Source organism: Pangasianodon hypophthalmus, chromosome 9 (assembly GCF_027358585.1).
Source record: "Pangasianodon hypophthalmus isolate fPanHyp1 chromosome 9, fPanHyp1.pri, whole genome shotgun sequence".
In the NCBI taxonomy this organism is placed as follows: domain Eukaryota; kingdom Metazoa; phylum Chordata; class Actinopteri; order Siluriformes; family Pangasiidae; genus Pangasianodon; species Pangasianodon hypophthalmus.
This window is the reverse complement of record NC_069718.1, coordinates 339,517-361,342: the sequence shown is the minus strand read 5'-3', so window position 1 is coordinate 361,342 and position 21,826 is coordinate 339,517. Positions and strand designations below refer to the sequence as shown.

Here is a 21,826-nt window from a genome sequence, read left to right as displayed (position 1 = left end):
TTGTGCAAGTGTCATTTGTAATCAAGACAAATCTGATTGTCACGATCATGGCGATTTAGCCGTGCTCTTATTGTGACATTTGTTTATTTCACTTCCTGGTCCTGTCTCCATCCTTTGTTTTGATATCTTATTGTATCCAGCTGTTTGTTCCTGTTTAGTTTCCTAATTAGCAGTAATGGATTAAGAGACAATGGGCCCCTGGACATGGACACACAGAAGGCCCCTACATAGCCCATGTGAACCTGAAAAAAATTGACATTGCCCACAGTATCTACTGCTCGACATTTCACACTATCTAGAATTCTGACTGTAGCACAGCGACCAACACTGTACAGCGCAAGCTCATCTCTGTGCTTAAACACCGCTTAACATCTTCACTGTATGTGCTGTGTTTGATAAAAGTCCCACTCACAACTAAAACAATTCAGAAACACATCAGATGTGGCCAGTGATGTAAACAACAGGAAGAGGAAATGAAAAGTAGATCAGGATTTATAAGATAAGGCAGAATGTTCTCCTATTATTGACATGTAACTTTAATCATTTCACTAGTACTGTTATAAAGGTAATTTATGGCAGAGTTATTAATATAGCGAGGTTGTTTGACAGGAGATTGTGCCTTAAAATGATCACACAATCATGATATCATTTTGCACATGTCCTCATCACACTGGAAGTAATTCCAGTAAACCTCCAGCAGCTACTTCACCGGCTCTCACCTTCATATCTCGGTGCTTATAGTGTAGCTATCTGGCTTCATTCAGACAGAAACAGGGAACATGCAGGATGCCAACTGGTTAATCGTGTTTCTCACCAAATCAAGCCGGTAGCCATTAAAAAAGGAATGCATTCATTAAAAAAGCTTTAATCAGTATAATAGCTGTCATGTAATAGTGCATACACTTAAATAGATTCTGTTAGCTCTTCTTTCTCCTCGAAACATCCTGTTCTAATTTCAGTGCCTAGGTTATTGCTTTTATTCAATAGAATATGTTAAATAAGTTTTAAAAAATGAGTAGCCTCAGATTATGGCCTTTCAGGGTCTCATAAAACACCTCTGACACCCAGGTCTTAGCCGCATATGGCCACATAAATAAAGAAATAACATTTACATGTCAACGGTATAGTATTCATCTACAGGAACACTATCCCACTGTTCTCGGGGATGGCTGTGCAGAAATGCAAAGTTAAATAAAATTTAAACAAAACATATGGCAGGAAGCCTGCAGTTCTTCTTTATGATACAAGTATTCATTTCATTGGCAGGAATGATTGTAAAAGATGCTCATCAGAGAGTTTGGCTTCACCCCCTATCAAGACAGCTTAAATCCAGCCTAAATCCAGCCCTGATCCACAACACCCACACAGGTTTCGCTTAAAGAGGCTTGATAATATCATTATATCTGCAGTTACAGAGGGTCCTATAAACTATTAAATTCATAAATTCAGGCTTCAACACACAGCAGCTCCTTCATAAGGAAGTGTGTGTATTTAATATTTAAATGAGCACATTTATTAAACTACACATAAAAATTATTTCACTGACTTTGGTCATAAGGTCTGCTAGTTCTAGCTAGCTAGTATCATGTTAGCCTGACAAGACAGACTACAAAATGCAGTTTTTACTGGAGGATAAAATATTTTATCACTAAATAAAGTCACTGTAGCGGAAAAGTTTGCTAATATCGATATACCAGATGAGTTAGGGATTATCAAAGCTACGAATTGTTAACATACATATACAGATCAGAGAAGACTGGTCATCTAGCAGTGTGTGTGTGTGTGTGTGTGTGTGTGTGAAATGAAAAATCTTTGTCCAGCTGACTATTTCTGATGATTTCATTGTGTTTTTACTCATCAAGCAAAATGTTGTTACATTTAAACAGAGATTTTAATCCAAAGGTGATTAATATTTAGATATTAATTTAGCTATTAATTATAATTAATTAACTAATAAATTAATAATTTTTGTTTTGAAAAAGGATGTTTAATGAACTTTATTCATCACCAAAATGAAGCTTGTTGCATTGTTACAGCATTATATCTGAATCATAGACATGCTGTCACTCAGAAACTTAAGTGAAAGTGTAGATACTTACTTTTTATTAAAGTTAATTAAAAGTAAATTTAATTAAAAGTGGAAGTATCCAGTCAAAATATGTACTAAATTAAAATGTTGCTACTTTTAAATCTACTTAACTATTAAAAAGTAAAATGTAAATGTTTTTAACTGATCAAATCAAGTTTATGTCTTGTTTTCGTGTGAAAAATAACTTTTAACAAGTCTACAATTTGTTAAATGATTTTTTTTCATGCTCGAATGACAAATAACGCACAATAAACAAACCGCTATTTTAAAACTTTTAACAATGACTGCGATGATAAATTATTATCAGAGGATTATGAATAATTTATTATTCAGATTATTGGTACGGGATGAAATCATTATTCAGAATTGGTATTAGACTGTAAACTACCGCTGAACATTGTTTTAATTGTTTAAGTATAATGTGACTGTAATTTAGAAGCACAGTGATTATTATGGAGCAGCGGTGAGGAAACGGTGAGCCTCTGTCTGAGAAAAACAAGTTTTTCCTTCTTTATTTTGTGTTTTCTTATTCAGCCTTGCTGTGAATTATTATATCACACGTTTGTGGTATCATTCAAACATTTATTAAATATATATAATCACCATAGTGTAAGCTTAAATAAGGTCATTATTTCAGATACAGTAAAAAGGTTTACAGCAGATTGTCTTCCTATTTTACATCATATCTAATAATCAACAAATGCAACCAGCTAATATAATTTACGAAAGCTTAGCGAAGGAATCAAGTCTTGAAGAAAAATGATGTATCTTCTACGTTTCATAACACATTATAATCTGAATATATAATTCACGATTCTAAAATGAGTAAAATCTAGTTTACGATGCTAATAATTAATCTGTCTGATTAATTCCTACGAATTAATCTGTCTGTCCTTCGTTTCTTCTCCATCTTGTCCTGGTCTTGATTGCAGTGAACATCTTCGTCTTGAATCAATTCCTTCAAAGGTAAAAGGTTTATTATTTAATTTGTGTTTGATTATAATTTTAATTAAAAAACATTTTATTCGTGTGTGTATGAAGTCCATTGTGTGTGTCACATTATTGCACTGATCACTGAAGAAGCTCATATCAGGAATTAAATAACTTACATAGTTGGTAGCAGATGAAGTTCATTTTCTCCTCACAGTCTCTGTTCTCCAGGACATTAGATTTGGCTTTTCTGGCTCCACAACGGAAACGTGGGGCAGGGCACGAGGGCATAAGACTCAGGTTCCCCAGGCCTGGTTCATCCGTCAAGGCCTGGTTCACCCAGAACCATGATCCATCCAGGAAGCGCAGCCCGGTCCAGAAACTGGGTGTCAGAATTTCACTGCTCTTGCTGTTGACCAAAAGGTGAGCTCTCTCTGTGTCGAGGCTTACCAGGTCAGTGTAGTTCATTCTGCAGTACTTCAGAGCTTCTTCCCAGGTCTTCATCTCCTGCACCACGATCAGCTCTGGCTCCCAAGTGTAGCAGATGAAGGTCCGAGCATTTGTACAGTAATCATTATGCCAATGATTGTTTGTATATACACAGTTAGCATCGATTGTATTGGATGGCTCATTCTTGCCCCAATGTGTGAAAGTCAGTAAGCTTCCATCAGACCACTGAGTAAAGGTCATCTTTTGACCGTTCCCGCTGAGACCAGTCCAACACCCTGCAGAACAATTACCCTGAGTATAATTTCGGTAGTTATCTTTTTCCTCTTGTGTTTCCATGGTCAACAGATCTACATAATTCTCCCTGCAGTATGCCTGAGCTTCAGTCCAGTTCAGTTGTTCATTCACATGAATGTATTTTCTCCAGAACAGAGCTGTAGCTGCTCCTGTCAGAGCTGCCAGGAGGAGGACAGAGAGAACAGCCTTCATCTTCATCTCTCACTCTGGTGTGTCTGAGCTCGGATCTGAAGTCTGAGGAGCATACAAATGAATGCAAACCATCTTGTACAGTTTAGATTGATGATCTGAGAAAATGAGCAATGCAAACGTCATGGAAATGGAAAACATACATCACTGGGTTTTGTTTTTCATCCTGCAGCCTGGTTCCTTCTCAGGTCCATTGTTTTTCATCTGCTGATACTGAGGCTGTGTACAAAAAAAATCTCCTCTACTTTTTAAAGTGTCTGAGGTGCTTTAGTGTGTGATGGATGTTCTACCAATCTGTGATGGTTAGTGAATTATTCTCTGTGGTCAAACTGGATTCACTGCAGACTTGGCAGACAGAACAAAGGACACTTAAACATTTAGCTCTAATGGACAGGGATCTCTGCTAGCCACTTGGCTTTTACTAGATACTCGGTCTATAAAATGATCCAAACACAAACAAGTATTGCAGACCAGACGTCAGTTTTCCAAACAGATTTTCTCAACCACTTAAAAAGGTTTCTGCTGAAACCAGGACCTAAACAATTATTTTTTTTATTATGATCTACATATGTTTCAGGTTATTTGTACAAGTAAGAAATAAAAAATGGACTATTGCACCTTTAAATCTGTGAAATAAAACCCTTAATGTCAAGTGAAGTGATCAAAGGGCTGCCGTGGAAACAATAAAAAAGTCTTTCTTGATAATATATATAACTATATAATATAACTTTATATATAATATAATAACTATATAATATAACTTTATATATAATATAATATATATATAATATAACTTTTTATTAACTTCTTTTATCCTGATATATATAATGATTTGTGGGTTGTTTTGTATTTTATCAGCACACTTTGAGATTTTGGATTCAAAATAAAAAGGTGCGATTTAAATAAAGATTATTATTATTATTATTATTGGTGCTGTTGTTGTTGTTGCTGCTGCTGTTTCTGTTGTTGTTAATTAATTATAATAATTAATTATTTATTTGTAGCGTACGTATTTATGGCAGCATTATATCACCTTTCAATAAGATGATTTTTAAAAACCTTCTCCTAATTCTTCATGTTCTAATATTGTAAGAATACAGCAGACTGAGTGAAAGTGATTATATATTACAGTGTTCTCCATAGTAACATTCTGTACTTCATTTCTTACAGCAATGAAAACAGTAACAGGGTTTAGAAAATCTTCAATAATTTCCAAACTCAAAACAACCATTTTTAAATTCAGCATGCGCAGAGTCAGTAATAATCACAGTAAATCTCCACTAAAAGATCAACATTTTAAAATTTATTTCTTGCAATAGTAGGAATAAAAAAATACTGACACCAATCTGTAAAACATATGAAGACAGCGTACACGGTAAAATCTGTGCAGACTCATTAATCAGCCTGAGTAAAGCTCTGTATTTCCCCGTCTGCATTATTCCCCTGATTATTAACGGCTTTCATATAAACACCATTTAATGCACATTAACTCCATCATTACCTCTTTTAACCACAGAGTGGAGTTTCATTCATCATTCACACATTCACACATATCCCTTCACTTTTCCTCTCTACGCTTACTGTATTTTAGCACTGAACTCATTAACCCTAACCACGCTGAACTAATTAACCCTAACCACGCTGAACTAATTAACCTGAACCACTTTTAACTAATTAACCTGAACCACACTGAACTAATTAACCTGAACCACTTTTAACTAATTAACCTGAACCACTTTTAACCAATGAACCTGAACCACGCTGAACTAATTAACCCTAACCACTTTTAACTAATTAACCTGAACCACGCTGAACTAATTAACCTGAACCACTTTTAACTAATTAACCTGAACCACACTGAACTAATTAACCCTAACCACTTTTAACTAATTAACCTGAACCACTTTTAACTAATTAACCTGAACCACTTTTAACTAATTAACCTGAACCACTTTTAACTCATTAACCCTAACCACGCTGAACTAATTAACCTGAACCACTTTTAACTAATTAACCTGAACCACTTTTAACTAATTAACCTGAACCACACTGAACTAATTAATCTGAACCACTTTTAACTAATTAACCTGAACCACACTGAACTAATTAATCTGAACCACTTTTAACTAATTAACCTGAACCACGCTGAACTAATTAACCTGAACCACTTTTAACTAATTAACCTGAACCACTTTTAACTCATTAACCCTAACCACGCTGAACTAATTAACCTGAACCACTTTTAACTAATTAACCTGAACCACTTTTAACTAATTAACCTGAACCACACTGAACTAATTAATCTGAACCACTTTTAACTAATTAACCTGAACCACACTGAACTAATTAACCTGAACCACTTTTAACTAATTAACCTGAACCACGCTGAACTAATTAACCTGAACCACGCTGAACTAATTAACCTGAACCACTTTTAACTAATTAACCTGAACCACTTTTAACCAATTAACCTGAACCACGCTGAACTAATTAACCTGAACCACTTTTAACTAATTAACCTGAACCACACTGAACTAATTAATCTGAACCACTTTTAACTAATTAACCTGAACCACTTTTAACTAATTAACCTGAACCACACTGAACTAATTAACCTGAACCACTTTTAACTAATTAACCTGAACCACGCTGAACTAATTAACCTGAACCACGCTGAACTAATTAACCTGAACCACTTTTAACTAATTAACCTGAACCACTTTTAACCAATTAACCTGAACCACACTGAACTAATTAACCCTAACCACTTTTAACTAATTAACCTGAACCACACTGAACTAATTAACCCTAACCACTTTTAACTAATTAACCTGAACCACTTTTAACTAATTAACCTGAACCACGCTGAACTAATTAACCTAAACCACTTTTAACTAATTAACCTGAACCACTTTTAACTAATTAACCTGAACCACTTTTAACTAATTAACCTGAACCACTTTTAACCAATTAACCTGAACCACGCTGAACTAATTAACCTGAACCACTTTTAACTAATTAACCTGAACCACGCTGAACTAATTAACCTGAACCACTTTTAACTAATTAACCTGAACCACGCTGAACTAATTAACCTAAACCACTTTTAACTAATTAACCTGAACCACTTTTAACTAATTAACCTGAACCACTTTTAACTAATTAACCTGAACCACTTTTAACCAATTAACCTGAACCACACTGAACTAATTAACCCTAACCACTTTTAACTAATTAACCTGAACCACACTGAACTAATTAACCCTAACCACTTTTAACTAATTAACCTGAACCACTTTTAACTAATTAACCTGAACCACACTGAACTAATTAACCTGAACCACTTTTAACTAATTAACCTGAACCACGCTGAACTAATTAACCTGAACCACTTTTAACTAATTAACATGGACCACTTTTAACTAATTAACCTGAACCACTTTTAACTAATTAACCTGAACCACTTTTAACCAATTAACCTGAACCACGCTGAACTAATTAACCTGAACCACTTTTAACTAATTAACCTGAACCACACTGAACTAATTAACCCTAACCACTTTTAACTAATTAACCTGAACCACTTTTAACTAATTAACCTGAACCACACTGAACTAATTAACCTGAACCACTTTTAACTAATTAACCTGAACCACTTTTAACCAATTAACCTGAACCACTTTTAACTAATTAACCTGAACCACGCTGAACTAATTAACCTGAACCACTTTTAACTAATTAACCTGAACCACGCTGAACTAATTAACCTGAACCACTTTTAACTAATTAACCTGAACCACGCTGAACTAATTAACCTAAACCACTTTTAACTAATTAACCTGAACCACTTTTAACTAATTAACCTAAAACATGCTGAACCAATTAATCTGAACCATTTTGAACTAATTAACTTGATCCATGCTGAACCATGTGTGGTAATTTGGGACATCTTGAAAATGATTAAAATATGAACATCTGTAGATGATTTGAACTACCTTCATGTTCATTTGTTTACAGTATTAGATTTGATGTACATATGCATTAGAGTTATGCGTGTGTACCTTATTAAATGACTCCAAAGCTTGTCTCTGAGCTTTATGAGTGATCATCAGAACAGCTGTGTTTATAAGGAGTGACTGAGGGGCTATCTGACAGGAGCTCCGTGTGATACGACCATCTCACAGCTCGTCAGAAGACCCCAGTACAGGAAAATGTTAGAACAGCTAACATATATTTGAAATATCTATTAGGTCAATTTATTCATTAAAATATAAGTAATGGTGTTTAAAACTCTTTGCTCTATGTGGAAGATAAAGTTAGTGATACACAGATGAACATTACGCCTGTTATTACAGTGTTTACTGAGTTATTCAAAATAAACACAGGAGTCTTCTTGGAGCTACTTTGGCTACCAGCTGGAGCGAGATGGTGTTTGTACAGTGTATGATGAATAGTAAAGAAGGGTTCTGGATTGACGTCAGTGCCGTGTACATATCCGCAGATGTGTACATGAGTGTACATGAGTTTCTGCCTGTGGATTTCCTTAATAAATGATCTGGAACAGGGTTTGTGCCTGCTTCAGGTTCAGAGGCCATTAAAGGTCCACCAGAATTGTTCAACCAAAAATCCCAAAATCTGTTAAAAATCCCAAAATCTGCTCAAGATACGAAAATCAAATAGGACACCACAAACGGTGTGATTTTATGTTGTAGATAAACACGTTGTATTTTTAAGTGTCATTTATCTCTGCCATGAATTCTAGTGGCTGTAGTAGAGCGGTGTTATTCATATTATTCTTTAGAATTCTGGGTAATTTGAAAGGGTCAAGTAGTTACGTGTAGCACTGGTGTTCCTCAAGGAACGGTTTTAACTCCGTTTTTATTTACTTTTTATACATCAGATTTCCAGTACAACTCCCAAAACTGTCATCTGCAGATATTTTCTGATGATTCTGCAGTTGTTGGCTGTATAAAGGATCATGATGAGAGTGAATATAGGGAGCTTTTAAAGAGTTTTGTGTGAAACAAATTGTCTTAGGCTTAATGCTAGTAAGACTAAGGAAATCGTGGTTGATTTTAGTAGATATCCTCATCAAGTGGTGCCAGTGAATATACAAGAGTCAGAAATTGAGATGGTCACCTCATATAAGTACCTGGGTGTATATTTGAATAATAAGCTTGATTGGTCTGATAATATGATACAGGTTTATAAGAAGGGTTAGAGTCGCATTCATTTATTAAGGCAACTGAGATCCTTTGGTGTATGTCAGGTACTGTTGAAGACCTTTTATGATTCTGTGGTATCATCTGTGATCTTGTGTGCTGTTACCTGCTGGGGAGGGGGATTGTTGGAGAAGGAGAAGAACAAACTCAGTAAGCTGATAAAAAAGGCAGGTTCTGTGGTGGGTTGTGTGTTACCCACTATTGATGTGATAGCACAGGATAGAATGACTGATAAATTGGTCAGTATAATGAATCAAGATTGTCATCCTCTTCATGAAACAGTTCAAGCCTGTGTGAGTTCTTTTAGCTCAAGATTAATTCAGTTATAAGGAACGATATAAAAAGTCATTTTTACCGACAGCCATTAGATTATATAATCAATGTCATATTAGATGACTGATGTAGAATTTTAAATTGTATTTTGTATAACATGGTGTAGTGCATACTGTGATGCTTGAAACGGGGTGGGGGGGGGGGGGGGCTGTACAGTATTGTGCAGTATTTTTATTTATTATTTTTTTACTGATTTTATCTATTTATTGTGGGGTGAGCTTTGCTGTGACATGTGAATTTCCCTTTGGGATTAATAAAGTCAATCAATCAATCAATCAATCAATTACCCAGCCATACAATAAGCAATACAGGATAAGATACGCAACCACGTATACAGTGGAAGATGTCAGCAGAGGAGCTAAAATTAGCTCCAACCACACAGACTTACACCATTCATCACCTAAGTACACCAAAGAAAATCAATAAATAATACAAAATAAATAATACAAAATAAATAATACAAAAAAATCAGAAAAAATGTGCCATACATTAGACTCTCTCTCTCTCTCTGTTTCTCTCTCTCTCTCTCTCTGTTCAGTTCAGTTCAATTTTAGCAGGATCTGATTTCAGTCACTGTTTAAAATCACAAAGCTGAAATGGTTTTCCCACAAAATTACACAAAGTGCTATATAAACTTACACCAACTTTACAAGAAAACAGGAAGTTTGGTTTTGATGTCAGCTGTGTGTGAAAATGGTGTTTAAACCAAAACATTTACACCAACACTTTTACTTTTAGGCACGTGGCAGATCCTCATATCCATAATTAAGCTTTAACTTCAACAAAATATTAGCAACAGCTACCAGAGTTGGTATCAGCCAGTGGTTGATCTGCTGCTCACAGGAGATGTAGAAGAGCATTGGATTTGCTCTCAGATGCCACCTGCTCCTCCACTGAGGCTTCAGCTCCCTCTGGTGGTCACAGGAGGTGTGACACCTCACACACTACACACTGAGCATTTACAGAAAAGATTTGACATTCATGAGGTTTCTGGTTTCCTGCTTCTTCATCAAATTCAAACAGAGTCTTAAGAAACACCTCACTAGTCTACGAATCCTTCACTGCAGTCTGTAGTAGCTGCAGATGCCTCAGACTGTGGAGTCAGCACAGGCTATTTTAAAGTTTTTAAATTTGGAAACAGAGACTTTCAGTTGGAAGTCTAGATCAGGCATGTCAAAATCTTTTCCATGACACACTCATTTCTGCGACTGGCGTTACCGGCTCAGCTGGCTCATCTCCTATATTACTAATACATCTGTTTGTTACTCTTGAGAAATATAAATCCTTGAGAAATATAAATCCTCCCCTGTTCCTCATGGCGTCCCCAGGGATCAGTCCTTGGCCTCTCTTCATTATTTACATGTTGCCCCTTGGTCAGATCATTTGCCACCATGGTCTTCATTTTCACTGCTACACTGATGATACTCAGATTTCATATTAGCACCAAAACCTCCTCCAGCCTGCCAAGCCCTACCCTAATATCATGTACTAGTGATATCAAACATCAGATTCGCTTTCTAACTTTCTAAATCTGAACCCCAGTATATCTGTCACGTGATGTGTACCTATCCAGAGCTGCTGCTTTTGTGTGAATCTGCACTTGGAAACTGAAAGGTCATAGAAAAACAGCTGTTTATATTCAGGCTGTAAGTCAATTCCTGTGATTCCTGTGGAAAAGAAAGTGACTGTAAGCTGGAAGACAACTAGTTATTCCTGAGATTGTTTAAGCAGTAAAGTATAATAATCAAACCAAGATATTGTAGCTGTTAGTTTTTAAATAATGTTAGGAATTTTTTTGTCTTGAACATGACCACAAACAACAAAGTTGTAAGCATCAAGAGACTCGTATGCCTTTGATTTCTCTCTCGTACAAGCAGAGATGTGTGTATGTGTCTGGTTACTGCAGGCTAGAACATCATTTAGACACTGACAGGAGTCATAAGGACCTTCTAGAGTTACACCATTTGAAAGTTAGTTTAGATGAATAGCACCCTGTGTCTTTTAGTGCTAATCCATAATAATACATGGAGAACATTTTAGCTAATGTCAGTCTGATTCCTAAATAAAATTCTTGGTAAAATTCTTCAGTCAGATTGTAACCAAGCAGCGTCATACCGCGTTTCACAACCAGCGTGTGCACACATCTCTTTTTGTTTACAAAAAAACACAAAAAGGGTTTAATTGTTGAATCATATGTTCTGCTTCTGAATGTTCTGCATTTTCATTACTGCAATGGCTCCAATTCCTTTGTCTCATCCATGTCACTGTAACCCCGCCTCTTTCAGCACTTTCAGTGCTGCATTTTCAAGCTCTTTCAATCCATTCTTCAAAAGTGTTAATGTACAAACAAAAGATATCCCAGCTGCCGTAGCACTTCCTACCCCAGGAACCAAGCTGCACAGGTACTCCAGCGCTGCTCCTCCTGCTAAAGCAGACAGCGACAGTCTCGCGGTGGATTTCGTTGTCAACGCCACTACAAGAGGTGATTTTATGAAAGATTCCAACTGTGGCTTGTTGACTCGTTCCGAGAGTTTTTTAAGTGATTTATCATCAAGGCCGAATGAGTAGTAGCACCTTGTAAAGAAAGCCACTAAAATACTGGCATCACATGCCACGGAGAGACCCGGTACTGGAGCTGCTGCAATGATGCCAGAGCAAAGGGCTGCAGCCCATGCTGCTTTCTCAAACATTTTCACTTTTTTCTTCAGCATAGCCTCAGAGGTGATGGGCACTGACTGCAGTAGAGCAGACTGTTTATGCTGCGGGAGATCTGACATCAGGGTTTCAATCAGCTTTTCAAAATCAAACGCTTTAATATTCTCTGAGGATATAAGGAAAACTTTCGGATTTTCAATTTCCTTCAAGTTTTCCAGGCAGTTACTTTTGATTTGTAAGAGCGTTTCTTCCTTATTAAAGCCCGTTTTTGTTTCTTCTGTTCGAATATCGTTGTCTATCTTAGACCTCACAAAGTAAAAGAGCTTTTTTCTTTTTTTGATCTCGTTGGCCAACATGATGTCATTCTCTTTAAATCTCTCAGATGAGATGATGATGAAGAAATCATACCTGTTGAACTGCATGTTTTTAAGATATTTCCGAGCCTTAAACTTTGGGGTTCCTATTCCAGGCAGGTCCCAAAGCATCACATTGGGCATTGTGGGATGTTCGTAAGGTGTTGGTTCAGTTGTGGTTTCAGTAACTCCAGTTTTAGCTGCACCTTCATCATCTTTGTCCAGCTCTCTGATTGCGTTGATGAAAGATGACTTTCCTGTGCCTGATTCTCCAGTTACAGCGATGTGAAGTGAGATGTTAAATAACTGATCCATTTGTTTTTGTGCTTTTTTAGCTGCTTTTTTTAAAGTGGGCTCTCCTGAAGCCTGCAGAGCTGCGTTTGTGTCACGATCTTCACTGGCCATTGTGTACAGATGTCAGGTCAGGATAGGATCTTGCAGCTACGCTCTGTAAAAAGAGAATTTTAAATGAACCATGAAAATGTATTTAATAACAGACTGGCCAGCTACTACTCTGTGGTCATTCCAACTTATTGTAGAAACTGCAAATATCTTTCAATTCAGTATATTCATAGAGTGCGCACAACAGCTACAGGAGCATAGTCATCTGTGTATCCAGATAATTAAATGCTATATCCACTAGGGGGCAGAGCAGAGCTGAAACATGATTGGCTGTCACTGGATTATCTTCCGTGACTAGTTCTGATTTTGCGTTGAACATGAACGGTGAACATGACGACCGTGGATTTCACTGCAACTGTTCTGGCAGCATGTTTGTCCCTGTCAAGTGGCATAGAAAAATAGTTCAGTTATGGGTAACTGTGAACAAACTCTACTAGCTACTCTCCAAAACTTTCCACCACCGTTGTTGAGTGTCAGTCTGGTGCTGAGCTGAGAACACATCATACAACAGCGCCCCCACTGGTCACACCGGTACTGCACTACACGGACACATAGCAATCATTTCTGCTTATGTAGTTAAACACAAGATTAATCCTTAACTGATCTTGTGTTATTATCTCTGGTCATTGTATGCTAATTTTTTTTAGCTCACCTCTGACACTGTACAAATAATCTACATAATGTTATGAAGCAGCTGATTCTTAACACCATATTAAATAATGTGTAACTACTTTTACACCACAGTGCCGTAGAATTCTGGATTCTGATTCAGTAAGAGGTGCAGCTGCAGATCCTGAGCTCAGAATCAAACATCTGGAATGAAAAAAATTCCTAGGAGTCTCAGCCTCTGTCCAAGCTAAATGCTTGGTAAATAAAATAAAACAAACTAAGATCAAATAAAATGAAAGTAAATTAAATGGAAATGAATTTAAATTTGGTGTGTTAGAAGGAAATGACCCTCTGTAGGTTTCTGGTTCCTCCAGGACCTGAGTGTAACCCAACGACAGAACTCGCCTCGTCTATGAGCTTATTGAGCCTGTCGGCGTTTCCACAACACCACGCTGTCGAACACAAAAGACTGGTAGAACACGTGTAGCAGCTTCTCCACAGTGGGAATGTGACGTGACAAAGCCGTGATCTGCGCTGATCTTACTCAGGTTACAAACATTCAGGCGGCACTGTGTTAGTAATACACACTGTGTGTATGTGTGTGTGTGTGTGTGTGTGTGTGTTACAGTAAAATGCAGAGTAAAGAGGTGAACTCCTCTGTCCTGAAGACGTCGGAAAACTTACAGTTACAGCTTTACCTCTGACTGTTACAAAGCGCTGGCACTGGAGACTCCTTCCATATGTGTTACATAAATGTATCCATACAGAAAACTTTTATACACTTTTCCTTGTTAAAAAAACAACGCTTTCTAAACCTGTTTAATTTTTATTGTGCTGCTGTTCAGTGAGACACGTAATAATCTTAGAAATCTGCTGAAATCGCAGTCTAACTTCGGTTTAAAATACAACACTGAAAACATTTTGAAGTGCTGTTTTCGGAGGAAAAGGAGCTTTGTGAAAAACACTGTTGTATGACTGTCCACAATTCCAAGATTTCCAAACAGAACTGACTGTTATGCTGTTTTCTGTATTATAGTATTTTAATTTCATGTTTGACTGATGTGTATTGTGTTCAGGTTGTAGCGTGTGCATGAAAGTGGGTTTTATGTTCAGTTTGTCAAAATAAATGAAAATGGTGAAATAACTAAACAGTCATGAACAGCATGTTGTTTTCTCTTTTCATTGTGAACAGGAAACTTTAGGGAAAAGACTGAAACATGACTGAATAAGAACTCAAGGCCTACGCAACATATGAAAACTGGAACAAAAAAGTAAAAGCAGATTATTAGTCCACAATAACTGTCAGAAATAACTCCACTTTCTGTGCACAGATCGATTCCCAGAGCGGTGAACACTGCTTGAGCTTTTTCATTCTCCTTGTGCTTTTGTTTTGTCATTCGCCGTTTATTTTGGTTTTGGTCCTGTCTCCGCCCCCGTCATGTCACTGGCTTGTTCCCCATATGTATTTACCTGTTCTGTGTTTCGCCCCTCATTAGGTTGTCTATTTATACACTGCAGGTTCTTTGTTTCATCACAAAGTCTTATCATGCATATTCGTATCTTTAAGTCTCAGCATCGTTTTCAAATCAATTCAATTTTATTTATCTTTACAGAAATATAAAATTCTGGATATAAAGTAATAATTGTTTATGGATTATCCTAATTTATTACTGCCTTTCTGTGATTAGTGTGGTGTGTATTGATAATGCGATGATGACTCTTGGCTTGTCCACAATAAAACATATCCTGAGTTTACACACACTGGCATCCTGCACACTATAACTATATCAATCCCATAATGCAACATCTCTCTCTTTATCTCTCTGACCTTTCAGAACATTACAGAGGCTGGTTTTAATGTTAATCCCAAAACATTTGGGTCAAACAAAAAAGACAGAAAATTCTAATAATTAAACTGATAATTAATAATTAAACTGAGTAAATCTTCACCACCACCTGTGTTTGAATATAAATAGATACAGTTCTGTGATAATATACAGTTTAAATGAATCCTCACCGGGGTGTGTGTTCCCACTGCTGCTGTCTGTTGATCATCGGCTCGTTCTGGAACAGTGTGGAGTCTGAAAGCCATCTATTTATGTGCTGTGCTGTGAGGCGAGTCAGCACCGTGATGCTAGGTGGGGACTTTACACCAGGCGTGTCACACCCAGGCCTGAAGAGTCACAGAGCTACACTGATGGGTGTTTTCCCTTTTCCAACACACAACTTCTGGCCCATCACACCACTGGTATTCCTCTGTGTTAAAGGAAACTGTACTGTGCTACAATTTTTACTAACTCTATACAAACAGAGATAGATTTAATGCACACTGTTATACTGTATATAGATTACTGACACTTTATGGAAATTAATGGAGACTCCTTCCATAAATTTTTAAATAAACATTTCACAGAAAACTTCACCATATAAACAATAACATGTTCATTAATCTGTCCCCTGTGCACGTCCCTGTAAATGAGCTGTTGCTATAGAAACCGTCACGTATAAGAACGAGCACATTAATAAACCTGCATAAACCTGCGCTACTGTCAGAGCTGCTGTTATAGAGAATTAATCAACACCTTCTGACCAATCAGAATCCAGAATTCAGCAGAAATGTGGTGTAATAATTAGTAATTAACAAAAGTGCAAGACAGGAATTCAGATTATGCAGTTCTGCATAACGAGTATGAACCTGTCACGTCAGTGAACCTGTAAAACAGGGTTAAAGATAATAACAGCCACCAACAGGCCTCTTGTTCTACACAGACTTCATCATCTACAGGCTTCCCAAGTTTAGCTGTGCTTATTAGCCTTATGCTGGATATTAACGATCCAGATTTATAGCTATAACACAGCTAAACACAGTTTTCTGTAGACACAGCATTTTGTCCATTTTGTCCAAGTCTTTTTGCCAGAACCAAACCAGAACCTGTGCATGACTTTTAATCTGTTTTTTGGGGCCAAGCACCAAAGGTTCATATGCACCCTATAGTGCTTGTATGGCTTCTTCTTCTTCTTTGTCTTCTTCTTCTAGGAGTCTATGGCAGCCCACAGAATGCTTCATATACTCTTTATGAAATGAGGCACAGTGATAGAAGACAGTCCCAGCTACCTTCACAGCAGTTTTGGTGTAGGCCACTCAAGCCCTCTAGCGCCACCAATAGGGCAAATTTCGACAAACGTTTACAATAATAATTCCGCAACTCAATATTGTAGAAACGCGATTCCACTTTCCTGTGATTCTTTGGGTAAAGCCAAGTTCAACAGTCACCATGATGTTAATTTTCTGTACCTGCAGAAGAGTTTATAATCGCACTATCGGGTGTCACTCAGATGAGGATGGTTCCCTTTGAGCCTGGTTCTTCTCAAGGTTTCTTCCTCATATCGTCTCAGGGAGATTTTCCTCACCACCGTCGCCTCTGGCTTCTCATTAGGGATAAATTCATACATTTACAATTTATATCCTGAATTTTTATATTTCTGTAAAGCTGCTTTGTGACAGTGTCCACTGTTAAACGCATTATACAAATAAAATTGAATTGAAATATACATTAGACATTATACAGTATTAGACAGTATATTAGACATTATACGGTACATTAGACAGTATATTAGACAGTATACGGTACATTAGACAGTATATTAGACATTAGACGGTACATTAGACAGTATACGGTACATTAGACAGTATATTAGACCTTATACGGTATATTAGACAGTATATTAGACATTATACGGTACATTAGACAGTATATTAGACATTATACGGTACATTAGACAGTATATTAGACCTTATACGGTATATTAGACAGTATATTAGACATTATACAGTATATTAGACAGTATATTAGACATTATACAGTATATTAGACAGTATATTAGACATTATACAGTATATTAGACATTATACGGTACATTAGACAGTATATTAGACATTATACGGTATATTAGACAGTATATTAGACATTATACGGTACATTAGACAGTACATTAGACATTATACAGTATATTAGACATTATACAGTATATTAGACAGTACATTCAATTCAATTCATTCTTATTTGTATAGCGCTTTTTACAAAGGTCATTGTCTCAAAGCAGCTTTACACAAACAAAAGTAAAGTGAAGTGTGTGTGTGTGACGTCTCTGATGAGCAAGCAGGGCGACGGTGGCAAGGAAAAACTCCCTGAGATGGTGATAGGAAGAAACCTTGAGAGGAACCAGGCTCAACAGAGAACCCATCCTCATATGGGTTTACACTGTAGTGTGCGTGTGTGTGAGTACAATGTGTGTTGGTGTAGTCCATGGAAAACAGCTGAAGCGTTTTCGTGGCAGTATGAAGCATTGCCGGTGGACAGGTCAAGAGTGAAGGGGGGGAGGTCTGGATCACCAGCAGCTCAGGAGTGTAGCTCGGCAGAAGGAGAAGGAAAGTGGTTAGGTGCACTCACAGTCACCGTGTGGAGATAAAACTCAACATCCACGAGTCCCCCAGATCTACTGCTTTGATAAAAACACTAGTCGCTAAATGCTAGGTTAAATAAATAAGTCTTCAACCTCGACTTAAACACTGAGACCGTGTCTGCTTCACGTACATTAACTGGGAGACTATTCCATAATTTTGGGGCTTGGTAAGAGAAAGCTCTGCCCCCTGCCGTGGTTTTGGCAATGCGTGGTACTGATAGACAGCCTGCATCCTTAGAGCGAAGTAGGCGCGGCGGAACGTAAGGTACTAACATATCGCTTAAATACTGCGGAGCGAGACCGTTTAATGCTTTATAGGTTAGGAGTAATATTTTAAAATCGATGCGGAATCTTACTGGGAGCCAGTGTAATGTAGATAAGACTGGCGTGATATGCTCATACTTCCTAGTCCTAGTCAGGACCCTCGCTGCTGCGTTCTGAACTATCTGAAGCTTATTTATGCATCTAGACGAGCATCCAGATAGTAAAGCATTACAGTAATCTAATCTGGACGTGATAAATGCATGGACTAGTTTTTCAGCATCACTTAGCGAAAGTATATTTCTAATCTTAGCGATATTTCTGAGGTGGAAAAATGCTAACCTGCTTACATTATCTACATGCGCCTCAAATGAGAGATTAGAGTCTATAATCACGCCGAGATCTTTTACTGTTAGACTACTTGAAACAGAGAGACCATCTAAAGTAACAGTGTGATCTCTAAACTTACTTCTAGCGGCTTGTGGTCCCAGTACCAGAACCTCTGTTTTTTCTGGGTTTAGCAGGAGAAAGTTGCTTAGCATCCAGTCTCTTATGTCTATCGCACATGCCTCAACTTTCTTTAACTGGCTATTCTCATCTGGCCTAGCTGAGACGTATAACTGTGTGTCATCAGCATAACAATGGAAGCTAATATTATGTTTACGGATTATGTTACCTAAAGGGAGCATGTATAACGTGAAAAGCAGTGGGCCTAAGACTGAACCCTGCGGAACGCCATATTCTACTCGATAACGTGCTGAGTGGTCACCGTTTAAATCTACAAACTGATAACTGTTAAATAAGATCTAAACCAGTCGAGGGCTGAGCCCTTAATTCCCACGACCTTTTCCAGTCTGTGAAGAAGGATATTATGGTCGATAGTGTCGAACGCTGCGCTAAGGTCGAGTAAAATTAATAGACTAATGCAACCCCGATCAGAGGCTAATAGCAAGTCATTGACTACTTTAACTAATGCTGTCTCTGTGCTGTGGTCGGGCCTGAAACCTGACTGATAAAGTTCATAGATATTATTACTTTGTAGATATGAAATTAGCTGCTGCGCTACTACCTTCTCTAGTATTTTAGATAGAAAGGGAAGGTTTGAAATCGGCCTATAGTTAGTTAAGTCGTTAGGGTCAAGGTCTGGTTTCTTCACTAGTGGTTTAATAACAGCTAATTTAAGTGATTTTGGAACGTACCCATTGCTCAGTGAGGAGTTAATTATTTTAAGCAGGGGTTCACTTACGGTTCCAACTATTTGCTTAAGAAGACGTGTTGGTACCAGATCTAATAGACAGGTTGATGATTTAGCAGAAGAGATGAGCGAGATTAAATCATTCTCTTCAAGAGGAGTAAAACTTTCTAATCTCTGATCTATGGTTAGTCTATCCTCCCAGTCTATTGTATAATTTGGACTTTGGGCCTGTATCTTCTGCCTAATGTTTTTAATTTTGCTATCAAAGAATTTCATGAAATCGTTACTTTTGTATGCTGTTATTGTGGAAATTTCTGTCGATGTCTTATTCCTAGTTAATTCTGCTATGGTGTTAAATAAGAATTTAGGATTACTTTTATTATTTTCTATAAGCGTTGATACGTAAGTGGACCTAGCTTGCCTTAGAGCTTTTTTATAGGCTAAAATACTGTCTTTCCATGCTATTTTAAATGCTAGGAGTTTGGTCTGGTGCCATTTACGCTCTAGCTTTCGGGCGTTCTGTTTTAGAGAGCGGGTGTGGTCACTATACCACGGAGCGAGGTTCTTATCTTTAATTGTTTTTCTTCTAAGTGGGGCTACATTATCTAAGGTACAGCGGAATGTCGACTCTAAAAATTCTGTCGCCTGTTCGAGTTCTAAAGGGTCTGATGGTGACCCTATACTAGCGGATAATTCTGGTAGGTGATTAATAAAGCTCTGCGCGGTCGCAGGTGTTATTGTACGGCTAAATCGGTAGCGCGGTTCTGTGTGTACAATGCTACTGTGACACACACAAAACGAAATCAGACTGTGATCTGATATTGCCTCAGACTGCGGGATTATCACTATATCGGTTATATTAACTCCAAGAGATAATATTAAGTCTAACGTATGACCTGCTTTATGTGTGGATCCTACAACACACTGATTGACTCCCAATGAGTCAAGTATGGATGTAAACGATATCTTCAGCGGGTTGCCTATATTCTCAAAATGAATGTTAAAGTCTCCGGTAATTAACGCTCAGTCCACAGAAACAACTAGGTTTGATAGGAAATCTGTAAATTCACTAAGAAATTCAGAGTACGGTCCTGGGGGTCTGTAGATAATAACTAACAGAAGGGACTGTGATGACTTATCATTAGCGACTGCACTTATGTTACTATAAAGTGCTTCAAATGAATTAAAGTTTTGTCCTAGTTTCTGTACGATGGTCAGATTATCCTTATGAATAACTGCGACGCCTCCTCCTCTACCGGTTAAACGAGGCTGATGTATGTAGCTATAAGCGGGCGGACTAGCTTCATTTAATGCAACATAATTGTTCTGCCTAATCCATGTTTCTGTTAAACATAACGCGTCATACTCCTGGTCCGTGATCAGTTCATTAACTAAGAGCGTTTTAGACTCAAGAGCTCTGATATTTAGCAAACCTAGCTTTAGAGTAGAGGTGCAGGCTGTGCTCTCAGTATTATTATCTAATGTAGGTATGTTTATTAAATTGCTAAAACAGACTTTATTCTTTCTTAATTTTAATACAGCACGGGGAACAGACACAGTCTCAATGCTATGTACCCTAGGTGACGACTCTAGGCAGCTAGCAGACGGTTGGGTTAAGCCATTATACAGTATATTAGACATTATACGGTACATTAGACAGTATATTAGACATTATATGGTATATTAGACAGTATATTACACATTATACAGTACATTAGACAGTATATTAGACATTAGACGGTACATTAGACAGTATATTAGACATTAGACGGTACATTAGACAGTATATTAGACATTATACGGGACATTAGTCAGTATATTAGACATTATACGGTACATTAGACAGTATATTAGACATTATATGGTATATTAGACAGTATATTAGACAGTATATTAGACATTATACGGTACATTAGACAGTATATTAGACAGTATATTAGACATTATACGGTACATTAGACAGTATATTAGACATTATATGGTACATTAGACAGTATATTAGACATTATACGGTACATTAGACAGTACATTAGACATTATACGGTACATTAGACAGTATATTAGACATTATACGGTACATTAGACAGTATATTAGACATTAGACGGTACATTAGACAGTATATTAGACAGTATATTAGACATTATATGGTATATTAGACAGTATATTAGACATTAGACGGTACATTAGACAGTATATTAGACAGTATATTAGACATTATACAGTACATTAGACAGTATATTAGACAGTATATTAGACATTATACGCTACATTAGACAGTATATTAGACAGTATATTAGACAGTATATTAGACATTATACGGTACATTAGACAGTATATTAGACAGTATATTAGACAGTATATTAGACATTATACGGTACA

The 21,826-nt window shown here is 37.1% G+C and overlaps 2 protein-coding genes across 2 annotated transcripts; both read right to left on the bottom strand.

Moving 5' to 3' along the window:
* Positions 1-1,134: 1,134 nt before the first annotated feature.
* On the bottom strand, positions 1,135-3,997 carry LOC128318838 (macrophage mannose receptor 1-like). The gene is made up of 2 exons (XM_053236895.1): positions 3,199-3,997; positions 1,135-1,169 (listed from the first exon to the last, which is right to left on the bottom strand). Exons 1-2 carry the CDS (start codon positions 3,959-3,961, stop codon positions 1,135-1,137), a joined length of 798 nt encoding a protein of 265 aa, XP_053092870.1. The 5' UTR covers positions 3,962-3,997.
* Positions 3,998-9,785: 5,788 nt separating this feature from the next.
* LOC113525100 (interferon-inducible GTPase 5) lies at positions 9,786-17,104 on the bottom strand. Its single transcript, XM_026911543.3, has 2 exons — positions 15,544-17,104; positions 9,786-12,963 (listed from the first exon to the last, which is right to left on the bottom strand). The coding sequence occupies exon 2, from the start codon at positions 12,918-12,920 to the stop codon at positions 11,769-11,771; it is 1,152 nt and encodes a 383-aa protein (XP_026767344.3). The 5' UTR covers positions 12,921-12,963; positions 15,544-17,104; the 3' UTR covers positions 9,786-11,768.
* Between the last annotated feature and the right edge of the window lie 4,722 nt (positions 17,105-21,826).

Bases quoted from the DNA above. Each gene is read 5' to 3' on its own strand.
- LOC113525100 (XM_026911543.3), bottom strand. From the start codon at position 12,920: ATGGCCAGTGAAGATCGTGACACAAACGCAGCTCTGCAGGCTTCAGGA.
- LOC128318838 (XM_053236895.1), bottom strand. From the start codon at position 3,961: ATGAAGATGAAGGCTGTTCTCTCTGTCCTCCTCCTGGCAGCTCTGACA. The intron at 1,170-3,198 runs GTAAGTTATTTA...ATTTCTGCACAG, and splicing joins CTTCATCTGCTACCAACTAT to CCATCCCCGAGAACAGTGGG.